The sequence below is a fragment of the Salmo salar genome, chromosome ssa08, assembly GCF_905237065.1.
Source record: "Salmo salar chromosome ssa08, Ssal_v3.1, whole genome shotgun sequence".
Classification (NCBI taxonomy): domain Eukaryota; kingdom Metazoa; phylum Chordata; class Actinopteri; order Salmoniformes; family Salmonidae; genus Salmo; species Salmo salar.
The window spans coordinates 10,062,483-10,080,797 of record NC_059449.1 but is presented as its reverse complement, the minus strand read 5'-3'; the positions used below and the strand labels follow the sequence as shown (position 1 = coordinate 10,080,797).

At 43.0% G+C, this 18,315-nt stretch overlaps 1 protein-coding gene across 3 annotated transcripts; it reads right to left on the bottom strand.

Annotated features, from left to right (window-relative positions):
- LOC106610098 (zinc finger protein 235) lies at window positions 1-10,211 on the bottom strand. Of its 3 annotated transcripts, XM_045723219.1 has the most exons (4): window positions 9,750-10,211; window positions 9,219-9,337; window positions 3,758-3,934; window positions 1-246 (listed from the first exon to the last, which is right to left on the bottom strand). In XM_045723219.1, the coding sequence occupies exons 1-4, from the start codon at window positions 10,006-10,008 to the stop codon at window positions 16-18; spliced, it is 786 nt and encodes a 261-aa protein (XP_045579175.1). In that variant the 5' UTR covers window positions 10,009-10,211; the 3' UTR covers window positions 1-15. The 3 variants fall into 3 exon arrangements, with proteins under 3 accessions (XP_045579175.1, XP_014064739.1, XP_014064738.1); XM_014209264.2 differs by lacking the exon at window positions 1-246 and having other exon boundaries at window positions 2,200-3,934; window positions 9,664-10,211; XM_014209263.2 differs by lacking the exon at window positions 1-246 and having other exon boundaries at window positions 2,217-3,934.
- Window positions 10,212-18,315: the final 8,104 nt, after the last annotated feature.

Below are 18,315 nucleotides of genomic sequence, written 5' to 3'. Positions count from 1 at the left end.
AAGGCTAAACTGATCCTAGATCAGCACTCCTACTCTGAGAGGCTTTGTGGATACGGGTTCTGAACTAATACCATTCAGACAGTAGTTCAGTGGGCTCACCTCAGTGAGACTGTGTGTGGTCCTGTGCTGCTCAGCTGGTTCCTCTGTGGGTTCAGGAGGAGGTGTAGTCTGGTTGTCCTCCATGACCATGGTCCCCTCAGGGTTCCTCAGACCCTCCTCCTTTACCAGCAGCACCTCTGGACACTCCTACTCATGGAAAAGAGAGGTGACACAGATTACACAGACTCCCTCAGGTACGTACACACACACACACACACACACACACAGATAATAAACACACTTTCAACATGGAGTGTTTACCCATCCCCACTACGTTTGAGTCCTATACTGTAGTTACAGAATGACTTCATTGTTGTTAAACTCATCATGGTGGACATAAATACACTACCGTTCAAAAGTTTGGGGTCACTTAGAAATGTCCTTGTTTTTGAAAATAAAGCACATTTTTTGTCCATTAAAATAGCATCACATTTATTAGAAAAACAGTGTAGACATTGTTAATGTAGTATTACTATTGTAGCTGGAAACGGCAGATTTTTTATGGAATATCTACATAGGTGTACAGATGCCCATTATCAGCAACCATCACTCCTGTGTTCCAATGGCACGTTGTGTTAGCTAATCCAATTTTATAATTTTAAAAGGCTAATTGATCATTAGAAAACCCTTTTGCAAGTATGTTAGCACAGCTGAAAACTGTTCTGATTAAAGAAGCAATAAAACTGGCCTTCTTTAGACTAGTTGAGTATCTGGAGCATCAGCATTTGTGGGTTCGATTACAGGCTCAAAATGGCCAGAAACAAAGTACTTTCTTCTGAAACTCGTCAGTCTATTCTTGTTCTGACAAATGAAGGCTATTCCATGCGAATAATTGCCAAGAAACTGAAGATCTCATACAGCGCTGTGTACTACTCCCGACACAGAACAGCGCAAACTGTCTCTAACCAGAATAGAAAGAGAAGTGGGAGGCCCCGGTAAACAACCGAGCAAGAGGACAAGTACATTAGAGTGTATAGTTTGAGAAACAGACGCCTCACAAGTCCTCAACTGGCAGCTTCATTAAATAGTACCCGCAAAACAGCAGTCTCAATGTCAACAGTGAAGAGGCGACTCCGGGATGCTGGCCTTCTAAGCAGAGTTCCTCTGTCCAGTGACTGTGTTCTTTTGCCCATCTTAATCTTTTATTTTTATTGGCCAGTCTGAGATGGCTTTTTCTTTGCAACTCTGCCTAGAAGGCCAGCATCCCGGAGTCGCCGCTTCACTGTTGACGTTGAGCTGTCGGGTGTATGCAGAATAGGGTGAGATTAGATGTGATGTATACTGAAGAGTCTCAATGAAAGTCTTAGAATGAAAAGTCCCATTTTGTGTTTATTAAACATCCATATGAAAATCACACATACACATCTCAACAAAAAAATCTGCATGAACTTGATAAACTGCATACATTTTCTAATTAAAAGTGTCTTGGGGAAGAAAAAAACATTAAGTAGTTGAAAGGTAGTAATGAAACAGGCATTGTGAACATCTTATAGGCTACACAGTACAAACACAATGTGTAACACACGTTTTATGGTTATAAACTGAACAAAAAAAAATAAAAAAAAACACACCTTGCAACTATTTCAACAATTTCACTGAGTTACAGTTCACATAAGGAAATCAGCCTATTGAAATAAATGCATTACGCCCTAATCTATGGATTTCAAATGAATGGAGCACCAGGGGAGCCAGGCCCAGACAGTCAGAATGAGTTTTTCACAAATAAAGGGCTTTATTACAGACAGAAATACTCAGTTTCATCAGCTTTCCGGATGGCTGGTCTCAGACGATCCCGCAGATGAATTAGCTGGATGTGGAGGTCCTGGGCTGGCGTGGTTACACATGGTCTGTGGTTGTGAGGCCAGTTGTACTGCCAAATTCTCTAAAACGACGTTCGAGACAGCTTATGGTAGAGAAATTAACATTCAATTTTCTGCCAACAGTTCTGGTGGACATTCCTGCAGTCAGCATGCCAAATGCACACTACCTCAACTTGAGACATTTGTGGCATTGTGTTGTGTGACAAAACTGCACATTTTAGAGTCCCCAGCACAAGGTGCACATTTGTAATGATCATGCCGTTTAATCAGCTTCTTGATTTTTTTTTATTTAACCTTTATTTAATTAGGCAAGTCAGTTAAGAACAAATTCTTATTAACAGTAGTGACGGCCTACCGGGGAACAGTGGGTTAACTGCCTTGTTCAGAAGCAGAACAACAACTTTTTTACCTTGTCAGCTCAGGGATTCGATTCAGCAACCTTTCGGTTACTGGCCCAACGCTCTAACCACTTGCCATACCTGCCAAGTGGATGGAATATCTTGGCAAAGGAGGAATGTTTTTGTGCATAAGGAACTTTTCTGGAATCTTTTATTTCAGCTCATGAAACATGGCCCAACACCTTACATGTTGCGTTTATATTTTTGTTCAGTATATATGCCTTATATCACACAATGTCTGGATGCAATACTCTTCCCAGGAATATTCTAAAGTCAAATCTGTTACTCTCGTTATTCCAAATGCATCTGTGGATATTTTCTGCTGACAACAATGACAATTCATTTGTCTTTAATGCAGGGTTTGATCTAAACGTCTATTGAGTGGAATGGTTACTTTCTATTTTATGGAGTGGAATGGTTTTTCTGCTGGTGTATCCTGAGGTAGCTCCTCTCTGAGAACCTCTTCCCGCAGTGAGTACAGGCAAACAGCCTCTCTCCCGTGTGGACCTTCAGGTGCATCTTCAGCTGGTGTTGGCGGGAGAACCTCTTCTCACACTGGGGGCAGCTGTAGGGTTTCTCCCCTGTGTGGACCCTCTGGTGCCTCTTCAGGTTGCCAGCCTGGGCGAAGCGCATATGACATTGGGTACAGCTGAAGGGTTTCACACCTGTGTGGACCCTCTGGTGGACCTCAACCTTCTGGGGGCAGCTGAAGCCTTTGTTACAGAACATGCAGAGGAACCGTTTCTCTTTACTATTGCCTGGTGTGGCTCCCCCTCCCTGAGCCTGGGCTCTAGCCCTGTCGTTTGAATTCAATACTTGATCAAAAAGTACACGGCCTTGAGAATCAGAAGATGCCATCGACGTTGACACTGGGTCGCGATCCCAGAACCTGTGTACAGGGGAGTGGGTCACAACATTTGTATTTGTCTCTAAGCTTCCCCTGTAATCTAAGCAATCTCTGCCCTGTGAGTGTCCTTCTCCTTGGTGACAATCTGCATTCCATGTGGGAGGAGCGTCACCCTCTACTTTCACAGTCACCTCATCTACCACTATAACCTCCCCTTTCTTATCTAGGGACCCTTCAGAGTATACACTACTACTGTACTGGTTCCAGTCCCCTCTAGATAGATCAGTCTGTGTCTCTAAACCCAAGGATATGTTGCCAGGGTCCATCTCTGTAGTGTAAGAACAAGATGGATCATCACTGCCAGTGTCTAACGTGTCACCATCACCATCCCCACGGGAATGAACCGTCCTCTGGCTCTGGTGAAATACCGGTAAGTATTCCAAGCCAGGAGCAGGAGGACAGACCATTCTTCCCAGCATCAGTCTCTCTGGGTCTGATCTGTAGTCAGATCCTGTATGTAAGAGCCTGTGTTTTACAGTTAAAGTCTCTGTGTCTGTCTCTGACTTGATGACGGCGTTCGGCGCTCCACTGACCTCCGTGATGCTGCGTCGAGTCTTGGCATTGGGCGCGGCAGCAGTTGCGGTATCCTCCGTGGCTATAGGGGGCGCTCCAGCCGATCCAGTCTGGATGTCTCTGCTGTGCCGTGGGTCCTCCTCTCCTTCAGACCTCTCCAGCTTCACCCCAGGACCTGCAGCCTCTGCATCTGTAGACTGACACAAAAAGAGGAGGTTATTGAATTGGATAACAGGGAAGTAGGGAAGTCTCACATGTAGGGCTGTTGCTGTGAGCGTATTACCGCCACACTGGTGGTCACGAGTCCCAAAGGCAGTCAAATAGGCTTCTCCAAGCTCCGATGCTGCTGATGATCATTAGTAGAATACCAAACTTGCTAACTGCATGGTACTCAGCACTCTATTGTCCCTCTAAACACTCGGACATTAATGCAAATGTAATCGGAAATCTAATCAAACACTTCATGAGAGCCCATGAGCTCATGTTGCGCAACATTTCTATAGGCTATGCAATTGCGAAAAAACCCCAGAGAGATGGCATCTATTAAAAAGAGAATCCCATCAGCTTTCGATAGGCGGAGCTCAATTTCGAGTCTCATAGCAAAGGATCTGAATACTTATGTAAATTAGGTATCCCTATTTTATTTTGAATACATTGGCAAAAAAAATTCTAAAAACCTGTTTTCGCTTCGTCACTATGGGGTATTGTGTGTAGATTGCTGAGGATTTTGTATTGATTTTATATCACTTGTGAATGATGCCCAGCATAAGGCAAGAAACAATGTTTTTCTTGCGCTACTTTTTCTAATCATAGTCGCACAACTCATGTTTGTTTTTTGTTGTTGGTTTTTTTCACCCCTTTTTCATGGTATCCAATTGGTAGTAGTTACAGTCTTGTCTCATCACTGCAACTCCCGTACGGACTCGGGAGAGGCGAAGGTCAAGAGCCATGCGTCCTCCGAAACACAACCCAACCAAGCCAAGCCAAGCCACACTGCTTCTTGACACAATCCCCATCCAACCCAGAAGCCAGCCGCACCAATGTGTTGGAGGAAACACCGTACACCTGGCGACCGTGTCAGCGTGCACTGCGCCCGGCCCGCCACAGGAGTCGCTAGTGCGCGATGAGACAAGGATATCCCAAACCCTCCCCTAAACCGGACGACGCTGGGCCAATTGTGCGCTGCCCCATGGGTCTCCCGGTCGCGGCCGGCTGCGACAGAGCCTGGACTCGAACCCAGGATCTCTAGTGGCACTGCGATGCAGTGCCTTAGACCACTGCGCCACTCGGGAGGCCCTAGGCCTATATGTTTTTATAAGGTTTGTATCACAACTAAAGTGGCCAAATAACGTCTTAAAATTAAGCTCATTAATCTGCTTTACAAGGGGTATAGAGACTAACTGGCATACATAAGCAGCGTGTGAGTTTCAAGTTTGGGGAAGATCATTTTCACCATAAAAATGCACCTTTATAATATAAGCATTATTGAATTTGCGGTTACTTTTGATAATGGTGTTTTCCCGCTAATGGAACATTCGCGCTTATAGCCTGCTGCAGTGTGCGCATTGCTGCGCTTATGTGAAGAAATAGCCTAATAGTGTATGAACATATAAAGCTGTTGCGTCAGCCACATTGTGTGAAAAAGTTTTTTTGATGCTAGTGGTTGTATTCATTTGGGATCTATCGCATCCCACAACTGTCCCAGACTATGTTTGGAATATTTATTTCTCGCACAGAATAGGTCAACTTTTGCACTATTGGTGATAGTAGATTGACATAGGCTAGTGCTTTTGCTGTTCGTTAGAGCTATTTATCTTGTTGGCTGACAAAGTAAATGTGGACAGTTCTTCCAAAATCTTTAATATGCACCTTGGAATTGGATAAGAATGCACGCAGTTGCATCCCCGATGTGTCTGTCTTCAATTGTAGTCTATGACAAAGACCCAATCACGTGATGGAGAGCCATGTGAGTGAGAGGTGCTTCAGATCGCGCAGCTCTCAAGGCGAAGGGCACAACGCAGCACTCCGGGCCAAGGGCACAACGGCCACTGGCCTCAAAAGGCATGGATTTTTTTTAGGGTGCATTATGGCCACACAAAGGGGATGCCGCCGTGAAATTCGAGGCATTATCAAGTGCTTGTCAAACTGTGAATGAGAGACTGATGAAGTGTGTACTGCGCAAAAAATAAACAGAGCTCATGCCTTTCAAGCGACTTAAAAAAAATCATCACTAGAGTCGCATCATGCAGCCTTACAATGTATTACAAATCAAAACATATAGCCCAACGTTTGTAGAACAACTAAAGATACATTAATAACTCTAAATTAAGAATATAGGAGTACTTATTTATTTGTTAACCACTCAACACAGAATAGCCGCATGTGCATATCCTTTCTATTTTATTCAGCTATGTTCAATTGTATTCTTCATACTATAAAATGATGCCACGGAATTCTAACCAAATCTTGTCTGCTAAATGAACTAGTGTAGCCCACAGCCATTTGGCATAGCCAGATCAGGACCTAACATAAGGACACCTCAGAGTACGCTATTCTGTTCTTCTGAAATAGACTACATTTTTTTCATATCATGCTTCTTTAGACCTGTCTAAAATAAATAGATTTATTGTGAAGGTGTAGGCTATATTACATGGATTTATTAGACTTTTTTAAAAATGTAGATGTTCCAAAGGTCTGCATCAGTGGCTTGTATGCTATGTGTGGAAGCCAGGAGATGCTGAACGTGTTTATGTTCATTAACGTCAATTACCGTGAGGCCGACAGTTATTTGCTTGACAATCACTGGCTGACGAAATTTCGTGACCGCCATAGCCCTACTCACATGCTCCCCTATGGCAGATAAATAAGGATGTGCTTGTAAGCAAATTAATAGCTGTCGGCATAGGCGCCTGAGCAATGGAGCAGCTGCACCCCCACTTTCAAAATAGGGGTGCAAACCGATGTTTTTGCACACCCACTTTTATACCAGAAAATGTATTTGATGTTTTCAGTGATTAGTAACGTTTTGAGCTAGTCTGTATTAAAATAGTTATATGATATATACAAAAGTATGTGGACACCCCTTCAAATTAGTGGATTCGGACAGTTCAGCCACACCCGTAGCTGACAAATCGAGCACATCGCCATGCAATCTCCATACACAAACATTGGCAGTAGAATGGCCTTACTGAAGAGCTCAGTGACTTTCAACGTGGCACCGTCATAGGATGCCACCTTTCCAACAAGTCAGTTTGTCAAATTTCTGCCCTGCTGCCCCAGTCAACTGTAAGTCCTGTTATTGTGAAATGGAAATGTCTAGGAGCAACAACGGCTCAGCTGCAAAGTGGTAGGCCACACAAGCTTACAGAACGGGACCATCGAGTGCTGAAGAGCAAAATAATTGTCTGTCCTCGGTTGCAACACTCACTACCGAGTTCCAAACTGCCTCTGGAAGCAACGTCCGAATAAGAACTGTTTGTCGGAGCTTAATGAAATGGGTTTCCATGGCCAAGCAGTCGCACACAAGCCTAAGATCACCATGCACAATGCCAAGCGTCGGCTGGAGTGGTGTAAAGCTCGCCGCCATTGGACTCTGGAGCAGTGGAAACTCGTTCTCTGGAGTGATGAATCATGCTTCACCATCTGGCAGTCCGACGGATGAATCTGTGCTTGGCGGATGCCAGGAGAACACTACATGCCCCAATGCATAGTGCCAACTGTAAAGTTTGGTGGAGGAGGAATAATAGTGTGGGGCTGTTTTTCATGGTTCGGGCTAGGCCACTTAGTTCCAGTGAAGGGAAATCTTAATGCTACAGCATACAATGACATTCTAGATGATTCTTTGCTTCCAGCCTTGTGGCAACAGTTTGGGGAAGACCCTTTCCTGTTTCAGCATGACAACGCCCCCATGCACAAAGCGAGGTCCATACAGAAATGGTTTGTAGGACTGGCCTGCAGAGAGCCCTGACCTCAACCCCATCTAACACATTTAGGATGAATTACATCGACTGCGAGCAAGGCCTAATCGCCCAACATCAGTGTCCAACCTCACTAATGCTCATGGCTGAATGGAAGCAAGTCCCTGTAGCAATGTTCAAACATCTTCCCAATGTTCCAACACCTTCCCAGAAGAGTGGAGGCTTTTAAAGCAGCAAGGGGGGGGGGGGACCAACTCCATATTAATGCCCATGATTTTGGAATGAGATGTTCGACAAGCAAATGTCCACATACCTTTGGCCATGTAGTTTATGTCCATGTTATATATAGGATATAATAGCTAACAGATGTCATTTTGCACCCCCTCCACCCATCGCCTCAAGATCAATGGTTTTGACCAGTAAAGTTTTGCTTCGTTTCCGCGTGCCACTGTTTTGGTTCAGTGCAGTTAGAAAGCACTAGTTTCACCACTGGTGTTTAACATGAAAAGGCATCTGCAAAAGAAAATTGTTTATCTAGTTTGTTGTGCTGTTGTATCGTTGCTAGAGTAGGAGGCTACTAGTAGACAGGCTGTATATGAGTACATTTCTTTTTGTATGAAGTAGTGTTTATGAAAGAAAAAGGTTGGAGACCCTTGCTCGAGGTCAAACTGTTGAAATGACCCATATTACCGGAGCTACATTTTATCCTTTCTACTGCAGATTCAGAGCCGCAATTTATGGATATATTATTATAATTTATGGATCAACAAAAAATATCGCATTTAATAATTATAAATGAATACATTTGGAATTTTCTTTTTTTTTATGTTAAAATCATTTTAATGACCAAATGTAAACGCAAAACTCTAGTTTGCATTTTCAAGTTGACAGTTCTTGTTCAATGCCCTACCAGATAACACTGCCATATTGAGGACGAAAATTGTTAAAAGTTCACATTTGTAATTGTACTACATTATTGTGATTGCATTATTTGTGACAAAAAGATGACAACTTGATGTGCAATTTGACAATGTTTTTTATTAACCTACCAAGTACAACATTTAAATCCTTATTGAGTAAAACAATATCATTCCTCCCATTTTTGATTTCATTATCATTCCTTATCCTTGACAGTTTGGCCTCTCAATTGATCACTGTGGGTGGGATTGTCAGGGGAGGAGCATAATATTTGTAAGTCACAGGCTTGTTAAGGTTTCAGATCTGTCGATGAATTATTGGTGGTGGGATTTTTAGGGAAGGGAGAAGATGAGTACTCTAGTAATTAAAACACTTTTTCAATATAATTTATTGTGGGAAAACCAAATAAAAATAGTTATGTTCTGTTCATATATATTGATTCCACCTGTTAAGAAACAGAGTAGAATGGCAGGAAAATGGTGTAAAAAAATACTATGAATTTCTGGGAGTGATCCCCCAGACGCCAATGCTTTTGCACCGCCACTTTCAGAAAAAGTCAAGCGCCCATGGCTAAGGGAAGCCTTTCTGAAATAAACGGGCCACATTTAATGTACTGTAATTTTTTATGTCACACTATGATACTAACCTCTATCACAATAACATGCTGGTTTGAGGTTCCACTCCCCTCATCTATAGCTAAGGGTTGGTCATCTCTCCACGCTGGCTTCACAAAGCTCCTGTGGCCTCCAGTGAGATGTCCTTCACCTGAGAGAGTGATTGGGGAAAAAGGGGTGGTTAAGTTAGGTACTGTCAATGCTCAACGCTATATTGTACACAGTCTACAATTGGCAAAGATATAAGGAAACACCTCATAACTTCTTAATACACTATTTATTGATTGACTTACTATGTTCCATGCATCACATTCTTTTGAGTATGACAATAGGAAATTCAGTGAATCAAGAATCTTGTTAGAATATTATATTGTGTCTTTGTGCAAGAAAAAAATTGTTCTTAATTGACCTGCCTGGTAAAATAAATAAAAATGTGCAAGATAGCCAAGTAATCAGGGGGAGTGACCAGAAACTGACCAAGACCCAATTCTGGGTAACGCATCTGAACACGTGGTGAGGACAACATGGCAACAGCCCCCGACTTCTGCAAAATGAAAATGTACCTCTCGCCATTCCTTTGTATCGTTCGAGGATCTTGACACTATTGGGACGACTTGCGAGGACGCGCTCTCGTGCCACCTTCAGTTCCACTAGCTGTAGTTTCCTCCGCAATGCCCTGTTTTCTTTTTGGCTTTGAGTTATTTCCAAACGAAACACTGCATAGTCGTCGTCTACGAGTTTACAGATCTCTGCCACGGCTGAATTCGCTAGAACCTCCATGATGGAGGCTATTTGAGTGTGAAAAACCATACAGTTAGCCATTATTAGCAGCTACTAGCTAGCGTTACCTAAACATATATCAACCAAGTCGAACGCGAATTAAACAGTACATGGGGTACGTATGTGATGGTGTGCAGTTACATTAGTCATATTCTGAGTTCTAGGGTGTTAATAAACGTCTAAATAAAACCGCTAACGTTGAAATTGCTCTTGGTTACAGTTCGCTTCCGTTTACACTGAAGAGAAAGGATCTTATTGGGTGGCGTCATAGCTCAAAGGGTGTGGTTAAATAAATAAAAATATGCGTATTGTTCTTTGAAATACGGTACTGCTTAAAATAGTATTATGTTGAAAATCATATTTTGTGTGTTGGAATGGTGTGAACATATACCGGTCGTTAACATTTACGCGAGTAGCTCATCCTCTAAGGAAATAGCAAGCTTTTTTTAAACCTTTGAATAAAGTTTAAGGTGGGGGTTTTAAGTGTTTTCTCAAATGTATGCTTTGGTCACAAATACGATTATTAGGGATGTGCACGGTTATTCGAGTATCCATAGTATGCGAATAGTTGTGAGTATAAATACATTAATTAAAACATCCGTCTGACAATGGGTGGGCATAATTTGTGGAACGTTTCAACAGGAATGTGTTCCAAAAACTTCGTAATGTACAAGGTTGCCAAAAAACAACGCATACAGTGTAGAATTAGCAATTCACGTCGCCACCTAGCTGCCGAATAGGCATCAATTCACCACGTAGCTTATTCTTAATGTTTGTCCATAGGACAGACATTTTTCGGAATAAACATGGTGAGTGAAAAATTAAATAGCCCACTCCCTACCCGGTATCGTATTCAGCCGCTATACAACTTTGTATGCGTTGTTTGTTGGCAACCTTGTTTACGAAGTTTTTGGAACAGATTATACCCACCCTCTGACAATCATTTTAAATTATTCATTTAATAAAACAAACTTTTCAATGTAGTTATGACTGCGCCCCGTAAAGACTAGTAGCCAACCGGTAGACTTCACGTGTAGCTTGTTTTATGTTGGCCAATCAAAGTGGCAAATAGGCTCAATGTGTCGCAAGTACGTGACAGTTCACCACTACAATGGAATACAATTACGTAATTAAACGTTTTTGAAACGATTAGGACTTGGCTACAACCAACAGGTAGGCTGTTGTTTACAGAATGGGGTTGTAGAGAGCGCCTCAATTAACCTACCATGCCAAGCTGTCTAGGATACTCCAGTGAAGACAGGCAAATATGGGTGGTGTTTGTTCTTCACTGGTTGCCCTTATTTTGTGGCAACAGGTCACAAATCTTGCTCCTGTGATGGCAAACTGTGGTATTTCACCCAAAAGATATGGGAGTTTATCAAAATTGGGTTTGTTTTTGAATTCTATGTGGATCTGTGTAATCAGAGGGAAATATGTGTCTCTAATATGGTCATACATTTGGCAGGAGTTTAGGAAGTGCCGCTCAGTTTCCACCTCATTTTGTGGGCAGTGTGCACATAGTCTGTCTTCTCTTGAGAGCCAGGCCTGCCTACAGCGACCCTTCTCAATAGCAAGGCTATGCTCACTGAGTCTGTACATAGTCAAAGCTTTCCTTAAGTTTGGGTCAGTCACAGTGGTCAGGTATTCTGGAACTGTGTACTCTCTCTGTTTAAGGCCAAATAGCATTCTAGTTTGCTCTGTTTAATTTTTTAAAATAATAATTCTGATGTATCAAGTAAGTATATTTTAGGTATATTTTAGTTTTCTCATGATTTGGTTGGGTTTAATTGTGTTGCTATCCTGGGGCTCTGTGGGGTCTGTTTGTGTTTGTGAACAGAGCCCCAGGATCAGCTTGCTTAGGGGACTCTTCTCCAGGTTCATCTCTCTGTTGGTGATGGCTTTGTTATGCAAAGTTTGTGAATCACTTCCTTTTAGGTGGTTGTAGAATTTAATGGTTCTTTTCTGGATTTTGATCATCTCTCTCTCCCTCCATCTGCTCGCTACCATCTCACCGGCCCCTCCGCAGCTGCAATAGAGCGCCAGCGCCTCTTCCTCATGCAGCAGTACTCGGGTTAAAACACAAGTAAAAAATTTCTGGATATCCGTCCAAAATTCGTCATACTATTCGAATAGTGAAATTATTTCAAACCCCCATCTCTAACGACTATAGGTTGAGTCAACAACATTATTTGGGTATGAGTTAACATAGGGTTTCCCAAACTCGGCACGAATTGCTATTTGTACATGTAATGAATTTGCAAAACGTATATGTTGCGAATTCCAATTTGTTGTCGCTAATGTTAGCTAGGCTAGGGGTCAGGAGTTGGGTTAAAGGGTGAAGGATTAGCTAAGTAGTTGCAAAGTAGCTCAAAATTAGTATGTAGTTGTCCGTGATGAGATTCTAACACCCAACCTTTGGGTTGCTAATGTTTGTTTTATACTCCCACCCATCTTTAGTTTTTAGCCATAAGCAACCTTCTGTCTTATGTAACATACCAAATTAACATATCATACTATATTGAACTAAAAATATGAACGCAACATGTGAAGTGTTGGTTTCATGAGCTGAAAGAAAAGATCCCTGAAATGTTCTATATGCACAAAAAGCTTTTTTCTCTAAAATGTTGTGTACAAATTTGTTTACATCCCTGTTAATGAGCATTTCTCCTTTGCCAAGATAATCCATCCACCTAACAGGTGTGGCATATCAAGAAGCTGATTAAACAGCATGATCATTACACAGGTGCACCTTGTTCTGGGGACAATAAAAAGGCTACTCTAAAATGTACAGTTTTGTCACAAAACATAATGCCACAGATGTCTCAAGTTTTGAGGGAATGTGCAATTGGCATGCTGACTGCAGGAATGTCCACCAGAGCTTTTGCCAGAGAATTTAATGTTCATTTCTGTACGATAAGCCTCCTCCAATGTTGTTTTAGAGCATTTGGCACTACGTCCAACTGGCCAAACAACTGCAGACCACATGCAACCACGCCAGCCCAGGACCTCCACATCGGCATATTCACCTATGTGTCGTTTGAGTTCAACCACCTGGACACCTGATGAAACTGAGGAGTATTTCTGTCTTTAATAAAGCCCTTTTGTGGGGATAACACATTCTGATTGGCTGGGCCTTGCGCCCCAGTGGGTGGGCCAGTCTCCCAAGTGGGTGGGCCTATGCTGTCCTAGGCCCACCCATGGCTGTGCCCCTGCCCAGTCATGTGAAATCCATAGATTAGGTCAAATCAAATCAAATTTATTTTTATATAGCCCTTCGTACATCAGCTGATATCTCAAAGTGCTGTACAGAAACCCAGCCTAAAACCCCAAACAGCAAGCAAAGCATGTGAAAGAAGCACGGTGGCTAGGAAAAACTCCCTAGGAAAAACTCCCTAGAAAGGCCAAAAACCTAGGAAGAAACCTAGAGAGGAACCAGGCTATGAGGGGTGGCCAGTCCTCTTCTGGCTGTGCAGGGTGGATATTATAACAGAACATGGTCAAGATGTTAAAATGTTCATAAATGACTAGCATGGTCAAATAATAATAATCATAGTAGTTGTCGAGGGTGCAACAAGCACGTCCGGTGAACAGGTCAGGGTTCCATAGCCGCAGGCAGAACAGTTGAAACTGGAGCAGCAGCACGGCCAGGTGGACTGGGGACAGCAAGGAGTCATCATACCAGATAGTCCTGAGGCATGGTCCTAGGGCTCAGGTCCTCCGAGAGAAAGAGAGAATTAGAGAGAGCATATTTAAATTCACACAGGACACCGGATAAGACAAGAGAAATACTCCAGATGTAACAGACTGACCCTAGCCCCCGACACATAAACTACTGCAGCATAAATACTGGAGGCTGAGACAGGAGGGATCAGAAGACACTGTGGCCCCATCCGATGATACCCCCGGACAGGGCCAAACAGGCAGGATATAACCCCACCCACTTTGCCAAAGCACAGCCCCCACACCACTAGAGGGATGTCTCCAACCACCAACTTACCGTCCTAAGACAAGGCCGAGTATAGCCCACAACGATCTCCGCCATGGCACAACCCAAGTGGGGGCGCCAACCCAGACAGGAAGACCACGTCAGTGACTCAACCCACTCAAGTGACGCACCCCTCCCATGGACGGCATGGAAGAACACCAGTAAGCCAGTGACTCAGCCCCTGTAAAAGGGTTAGAGGCAGAGAATCCCAGTGGAAAGAGGGGAACCGGCAGAGACAGCAAGGGCGGTTCGTTGCTCCAGCCTTTCCGTTCACCTTCACACTCCTGGGCCAGACTATACTTAATCATAGGACCTACTGAAGAGATAAGTCTTCAGTAAAGACTTAAAGGTTGAGACTGAGTCTGCGTCTCTCACATTGGTAGGCAGACCATTCCATAAAAATTGAGCTCTATAGGAGAAAGCCCTACCTCCAGCCGTTTGCTTAGAAATTCTAGGGACAATTAGGAGGCCTGCGTCTTGTGACCGTAGCGTACGTGTAGGTATGTACGGCAGGACCAAATCGGAAAGATAGGTAGGAGCAAGCCCATGTAATGCTTTGTAGGTTAGCAGTAAAACCTTGAAATCAGCCCTTGCCTTAACAGGAAGCCAGTGTAGGGAGGCTAACACTGGAGTAATATGATCAAATTTTGGGGTTCTAGTCAGGATTCTAGCAGCCGTATTTAGCACTAACTGAAGTTTATTTAGTGCTTTATCCGGGTAGCCGGAAAGTAGAGCATTGCAGTAGTCCAGCCTAGAAGTAACAAAAGCATGGATTAATTTTTCTGCGTCATTTTTGGACAGAAAGTTTCTGATTTTTGCAATGTTACGTAGATGGAAAAAAGCTGTCCTTGAAACAGTCTTGATATGTTCTTCAAAAGAGAGATCAGGGTCCAGAGTAACGCCGAGGTCCTTCACAGTTTTATTTGAGACGACTGTACAACCACCCAGATTAATTGTCAGATTCAACAGAAGATCTCTTTGTTTCTTGGGACCTAGAACAAGCATCTCTGTTTTGTCCGAGTTTAAAAGTAGAAAGTTTGCAGCCCTCCACTTCTTTATGTCTGAAACACAGGCTTCTAGCGAGGGCAATTTTGGGGCTTCACCATGTTTCATTGAAATGTACAGCTGTGTGTCGTCCGCATAGCAGTGAAATTTAACATTATGTTTTCGAATGACATCCCCAAGAGGTAAAATATATAGTGAAAACAATAGTGGTCCTAAAACGGAACCTTGAGGAACACCGAAATTTACAATTGATTTGTCAGAGGACAAACCATTCACAGAGACAAACTGATATCTTTCCGACAGATAAGATCTAAACCAGGCCAGAACTTGTCCATGTAGACCAATTTGGGTTTCCAATCTCTCCAAAAGAATGTGGTGATCGATGGTATCAAAAGCGGCACTAAGATCTAGGAGCACGAGGACAGATGCAGAGCCTCGGTCTGACGTCATTAAAAGGTCATTTACCACCTTCACAAGTGCAGTCTCAGTGCTATGATGGGGTCTAAAACCAGACTGAAGCGTTTCGTATACATTGTTTGTCTTCAGGAAGGCAGTGAGTTGCTGTGCAACAGCTTTTTCAAAAAAAAATTCAAAAACTGCATCTAGGGTATTGCGCAAGGTTAAATTGAGTTCCTCGGTTAGGTGGTTAACTGATTTTTGTCCTCTGACGTCCTTGGGTAGGCAGAGGCAGTCTGGAAGGGCATCAAGGAATCTTTGGGTTGTCTGAGAATGTATAGCACGACTTTTAATGCTCCTTGGTTGGGGTCTGAGCAGATTATTTGTTGCAATTGCAAACGTAATAAAATGGTGGTCCGATAGTCCAGGATTATGAGGAAAAACATTAAGATCTACAACATTTATTCCATGGGACAAAACTAGGTCCAGAGTATGACTGTGGCAGTGAGTAGGTCCAGAGACATGTTGGACAAAACCCACTGAGTCGATGATGGCTCCGAAAGCCTTTTGGAGTGGGTCTGTGGACTTTTCCATGTGAATGTTAAAGTCACCAAAAATTTGAATATTATCTGCTATGACTACAAGATCCGATAGGAATTCAGGGAACTCAGTGAGGAACACTGCATATGGCCCAGGAGGCCTGTAAACAGTAGCTATAAAAAGTGACTGAGTAGGCTGCATAGATTTCATGACTAGAAGCTCAAAAGACGAAAACGTCATTTTTTTTTTTTTTTAATTGAAATTTGCTATCGTAAATGTTAGCAACACCTCCGCCTTTGCCGGATGCACGGGGGGTATGGTCACTAGTGTAACCAGGGGGTGAGGCCTCATTTAACACAGAAAATTCATCAGGCTTAAGCCATGTTTCAGTCAGGCCAATCACATCAAGATTATTATCAGTGATTAGTTCATTGACTATAACTGCCTTGGAAGTGAGGGATCTAACATTAAGTAACCCAATTTTGAGATGTGAGGTATCACAATCTCTTTCAATAATGGCAGGAATGGAGGAGGTCTTTATACTAGTGAGATTGCTAAAGCGAACACCGCCATTTTTTATTTTGCCCAACCTAGATCGAGGCACAGACACGGTCTCAATGGGGAAAGCTGAGCTGACTACGCTGACTGTGCTAGTGGCAGACTCCACTAAGCTGGCAGGCTGGCTAACAGCCTGCTGCCTGGCCTGCACCCTATTTCATTGTGGAGCTAGAGGAGTTAGAGCCCTGTCTATGTTCGTAGATAATATGAGAGCACCCCTCCAGCTAGGATGGAGTCCGTCACTCCTCAACAGGCCAGGCTTGGTCCTGTTTGTGGGTGAGTCCCAGAAAGAGGGCCAGTTATCTACAAATTCTATCTTTTGGGAGGGGCAGAAAACAGTTTTCAACCAGCGATTGAGTTGTGAGACTCTGCTGTAGAGCTCATCACTCCCCCTAACTGGGAGGGGGCCAGAGACAATTAATCGATGCCGACACATCTTTCTAGCTGATTTACACGCTGAAGCTATGTTGCGCTTGGTGACCTCTGACTGTTTCATCCTAACATCGTTGGTGCCGACGTGGATAACAATATCTCTATACTCGCCAGTTTTAGCTTTAGCCAGCACCGTCTTTAGATTAGCCTTAACGTCGGTAGCCCTGTCCCCTGGTAAACAGTGTATGATCGCTGGATGATTAGTTTTAAGTCTAATACTGCGGGTAATGGAGTCGCCAATGACTAGAGTTTTCAATTTGTCATAGCTAATGGTGGGAGCCGTCGGCGTCTCAGACCCCACAACGGGAGGAGTAGAGACCAGAGAAGTCTCGGCCTCCGACTCCGACTCGCTTAATGGGGAGAACCGGTTGAAAGTTTCTGTCGGCTGAATAAGCGACACCGGTTGAGCATTCCTACAGCGTTTCCCTCCAGAAGCCATGATAAAGTTGTCCGGCTGCGGGGACCGTGCAAGGGGGTTTATACTAACGTTACTATCTGTACTTACTGGTGGCACAGACGCTGTTTCATCCTTTCCTACACTGAAATTACCCTTGCCTAACGATTGCGTCTGAAGCTGGGCTTGCAGCACAGCTATCCTTGCCGTAAGGCGATCGTTCTCCTGTATATTATAAGTACAACGACTGCAATTAGAAGGCATCATGTTAATGTTACTTAGCTTCGGCTGTTTGAAGTCCTGACGAACCATGTCCAGATAAAACCTCCGGGGTGAAAAAGTTGGTCCTAAAGGTCCTAATGAATTTATTTCAATTGACAGATTTTTTGATATGAACTGTAACTCATCATTGAAATTGTTGATTGTTGCATTTACATTTTTGTTCAGTATAATTTCAGTGTCCCGGATTTATGTTTACTATGTTACGTCTAGTCTAAGGCTTTTAAATATTTTGGACATTATTTTTGTCCAGCTTCTGTGAAAAGTTTGGACACGTGCGATGCCCATTGCATGAAAGGTGTCAGTGGTTGTAGGAAGCCTGTTTAGGAACATCAAGTTATTTAAAATGACTGCTTGTTTTTTGTTTATCATTTTGTACAAAAAAAAAACATCGTCCACTTCCCCCTGTTGGACCAAACTGTTAAATCGCAGGAATTTTGATCGCTGTCTGTGGTTCTGAATCCGCTTGTAGGCTATATTAGCATGTTTATTTATTTACCTTTAACGTGGCAAGTCACTACTGTCCATATCAACAGCAATGGTAGGATATATATATATATATATGGGAGCAGTATAAAGGGGAGTTGACATTCCCCCTTTCTCTTTTTTATTGATTTATTTTTTATTTCACCTTTATTTAACCAGGTAAGCTACTTCAGAACAAGTTCTCATTTACAACTGCGACCTGGCCAAGATAAAGCAAAGCAGTGCGACAGAAACAACAACAGAGTTACATAGAATAAACAAGCGTATAGTCAAT

Excerpts from the sequence above, each read along its gene's own strand:
- LOC106610098 (XM_014209263.2), bottom strand. The coding sequence starts at position 10,008 with ATGGCTAACTGTATGGTTTTTCACACTCAAATAGCCTCCATCATGGAG. Across the intron at positions 9,338-9,749 it reads ATACAAAGGAATGGCGAGAG|GTGAAGGACATCTCACTGGA; the intron begins GTACATTTTCAT and ends TCACTCTCTCAG. Across the intron at positions 3,935-9,218 it reads AGCATGTTATTGTGATAGAG|TCTACAGATGCAGAGGCTGC; the intron begins GTTAGTATCATA and ends TTTTTGTGTCAG.